A 4,236-nucleotide genomic window follows, 5' to 3' on the forward strand; every position below is an offset into this window, starting at 1 on the left:
GTTTATAATTACATATTGTTAATGTTAGGCAAGGGTAGGGCAGGACTACAGCCATTTAATTATCATTTAAATCCTCCTCTCCTGTTGACCGAGACTCCTGTTGAACACATGCAGCTCTGTGATTGTTGAGCAGGGCAACAGAAACATGTCATCGACCGGAGCAGAGGGAGGTGACATCGAGCTCCCTAAGAGCATGAGCAACTCATCCGTCTTCTCCTCAAATGTATCCATCCGCTGTGCCATGCGGGTAATGAATGTCCTCATGGCTATGGAAAAAATAATGGTGTTAGTTTTGTTGTTATACATAATATACTTATATGTGAACAACTTAAGTGATCTCTCAGTATCCATGGCTGTCTCCAAACACAGACTGTATTGTATTTTTTTGAGAAATCAGGTGGGTATGCCGTACAGAATGCTGTTGCAGTAGTCCAGTGGTGAGGGGATAAATGCTTTTACACACAACTGTTTGTTTTCTCCAAATAAATTATTTATAGCTTATTATAAACATCTGCATAAAGTAATACTATTCATAACACTAAGAAGTAAGGGTGCTAATGTGCCAACTGCTACAGGTCAAGTCTGCTTTTTATTTGGAATCATGGAACGTGATTACTTTCCATACAGTCCATAGATACATTCCGATGCTGTGGGTGGCGCTATTTGCCAATAAAGAAGAAGTAGAAAAAGAAGAGCAGCTTGGTTATCGACTCATCGAGTCTTGATAGCTCAACGTGCTTGTGTCTCGGGGCTCAACTGATATGCCTTATCAGATATCCGATAACGATAGGTTAGGTCGTATAACGTCACTATGGATGTAGTAAGAGAACGTCACACACTCATGCAAACACATCTGTCGGTACACGATCTGTCCTGCCTGCACGATCCGTTCTGCGCATGCGCATGATGTTCACGCATGCGCATAAATACGTAGCTGACAACCTGGCTGTTTCCCTACACTGTTGGTACCACGCATCCGTCGGAACACTTGACGGCCAAGCGTCACAACGGACAGCTTTTTTTATTTTTATTTTTTATATTTTATTAACAAAGAACAATTATATCGCCGGTATGTGCATATACAAAAAGTCAATACCAGAGGTGCATTTACAGAATATATATACACTACCGGTCAAAAGTTTGGGGTCACTTACAAGTTTCCATTTCACTCCGTTATAGACAGGATACCAGCTGATCTGGGTGGGTGGCTGAGCTTTAATGCAATATCTACATTTCCCATTATCAGCAACCATTCATCCAATGTTCCAAAGGCACATTTTGTTTACTAATCTGATATTATTTTTAAAAACTAACTAAGAAAACATTAAACAACCCTTTTGCAATTATGTAAGCACATAATGTAATCTGGAAACTGCTGCCCTGGTTAAAAAAAACAAGGCAACTGATCTCAGCTGGGATTCTGTCTATAATGGAGAATATATATACAAAATTATATATTAGCATTTTTTGTAGGCTAGACTTTTTTGTAGTTCACAAGTGCTCAACATGTAATATACACTTTTTAGTAGTTTTTTTTTTTTAATAAAGATATTTAAATTAAGACTTGTCACTGATCCAAAACTGTGTACCGACATCTGTGTACCAGGCATAGGCAACATTATTATTAAGTGATCAACATGAACTCTTTTTTTTATCGTTTACGCCAGGCTATGAATTACGAGGTGTTTGATTTTTAAGAAATTGTGCCGCATAATCAAGGATTTTTGCAACAAACACAAAAAAATGGATTTTTGTGGAAGGACTAAGATCTATAAAAATAGATTCTTCAAACAGGAAAGAAATAAAGGCAGTCCTTTTGAAAAATAGCATATTAGAATAAATTAGCCAGGAACAGAGAAACTGAGAAAGTGGAGAACCTGGCAACCTGCCTTCTCAACAGAAACAATATTAATTTGCAAAGTTACAAAATCAAATAAACTGAAATATTTTTCTTTTTCGAGAATGCATGCGTGGCCATCTTGCGCATGTGCAGGACGGATCGTTCAGTGTCGTGAACATAGACATAATATAATAGACGCCGCATTGGCAGCTCAGCGCGAGAATTCCAGCCGCCTTCTTGGACCGGTCATAAAAGTTACTTAGCAGCAGAAGATACAAGATGCCAGAGCACTGTGCAGCATATTCCTGCTCAAATCGGCGGACCATTGAAAACAGGGCTCGGGGGATTACTTTTCACAAGTAAGATTTAACATTACCGTATTATTGGTTGTATTTTGTGAATAGAATATTACCAGAGAGTTGAGAAGGATCAAGGGTCTTTGATATTACTGTACTGACATCGTAGCCAGCTAGCTAGCTAGGCTATGTTTACTGTACCGGCTGCCGTTAACCCGGTGGTATGTCCCTACCATAGACCGTTAATATTAACAGGTTGGGACCACAGTCTATGGTCCCTACTGGTTTCCAGTGGTTGGTAACCTGCCTTCTCTAAGCTCAACCGCCTTTTTAAATGTTTTTTTGTGTAGGCTCTCCCAAATCTTGTGTTTTCATTTTGAAGGTTTCCCAAGGACAAAGATACAAGGAAAAAGTGGGAAGTAGATTTGAGGAGAGAAGGATTCACTGGAAGTGCTTCCTCAGTGCTTTGCTTCCAACATTTTAAGCAGGCTGATTTTGATAGAACGGGTCAGATTGTCCGACTTCGAGATGGTGTTATTCCATCTGTCTTCAGCTTCCCAGTTCACCTCCAAAGAGTAGGTGTATCATCATAAGGCTATTAGCGTTTCATTCATAAATGTCCATAAATATGATCAATCACAAGGCAGGGTGGGATACTTATCCCTTATATATTGTATTATGATTCTTCATTTTAGATGGAAAAGGGCAGGGCTACATCCACCTCAAGAAGAGCTGAAGAAAGCCTGTCCGTGGCCTCTCAGGATTACGAAACGGCAACCTCACACCCACAACCTCAGCCTAATGATGTGAATATTTGTACTTTAAGCATCATATGATATCTTCCTATATAATATCCCCTCATATTAAACACACTCACGAAAAACCCATACACACACAATTAAAGACACGTTGTGTGTGTGTGTGTGTGTGTGTGTGACACACAAACATGGTGCTGGCAGTGGCTTTGACTGATGATGACTATAAGAAAGAATGTGGGTCATAAACTAGTGGTGTAAAAAGGGATGTTTGTGAAGTGAAACATTAATCAAACCATGTTCATCCCTCTTTCTACTAGGATCAAGGCTATGCCTTGCCTGTGTCTCCTACCACCCTTAGGACCAGACTCAATGAAGCCTTGGCAAGAGTGAAAGGTCTGGAGCGAGAGAAGAAGAATGCTATGGCAAGAGAAAAGAGGGCAAGGATCACAGTAAAGAGTCTTTTGGGGGAGTTTAGCGAAAAGAACCTCATTAATGAAGAGCTCAAGGAGAAGCTTGAATTTTTCTCCGGTAAGACAAAATTAGCACTTTGAAATTCATGTACATGTTATTCTTACTCTCTTTATTAAACACCTTAGTTATATCTGAAGGGGACTTATTCATTTTAAATCATAACATTTCAGATCTTAAGATAGATTTCATGGCAAAGCAGGGCCATGAGTACACAAAGGACTACAGAAAGTTTGCGCTCACTCTCAATCTACATGGTCCAAAGGATTACAAATACCTCAGAGAGACTCAACATGTCCCCCTCCCACATCCACATACATTACAAAGGTAGGCTTAACATTGTCTGATTCTTTTTTTGAAATTACTGATGCAAATATGTCATAGCTTTTATCTCAATTGTTTACAGGTGGTTGCGTTCGGTGGATGCCAAGCCTGGCCTGAACAAGATGATGCGGGATATGCTGGAGAAAAGATGCCAGGGAGACCAGGCTAAATATGGATGTGTTTCCCTCATGTTGGATGCCATGTCCATCAGAAAACATGTGAAATATAATCCTCATACCCAGTCAATGTCTGGTTTTGTAGACATGGGTGATGGAATCAGTGAGACTGATGTTGCTACTGTGGCTCTTGTGTTCATGGTGGTTGGCCTACAAGGACATTGGAAGGCTCCCATTGCTTACTTCCTGACAAAGTGTCTCTCTCCAGAAACACAAAGGGTCCTTCTCAGTCATGCTTTGGAGGAGTTGCATGCACAGGGCATTCGGGTGGTATGTGTAACAATGGATGGGCATGCCTCCAATGTCAGCATGTGTAACCAACTTGGGTGTGAGCTGAAGGGAGACCCACGAGAGCCACTTCAAACCAGTTTCTT

At 40.4% G+C, this 4,236-nt stretch overlaps 1 protein-coding gene across 1 annotated transcript; it reads left to right on the forward strand.

Annotated features, from left to right (window-relative positions):
• Positions 1-2,014: 2,014 nt before the first annotated feature.
• Positions 2,015-4,229, forward strand: LOC117952707 (THAP domain-containing protein 6-like). The gene is given in 7 exon segments (XM_034885226.1): positions 2,015-2,199; positions 2,519-2,711; positions 2,832-2,942; positions 3,212-3,422; positions 3,536-3,689; positions 3,769-3,844; positions 3,847-4,229. Coding segments are annotated over 7 exon segments (894 nt in total). The 5' UTR covers positions 2,015-2,119; the 3' UTR covers positions 3,916-4,229.
• The last annotated feature ends 7 nt before the right edge of the window (positions 4,230-4,236 follow it).

This window comes from Etheostoma cragini, chromosome 11 (assembly GCF_013103735.1).
Source record: "Etheostoma cragini isolate CJK2018 chromosome 11, CSU_Ecrag_1.0, whole genome shotgun sequence".
Taxonomy (NCBI): Eukaryota; Metazoa; Chordata; class Actinopteri; order Perciformes; family Percidae; genus Etheostoma; species Etheostoma cragini.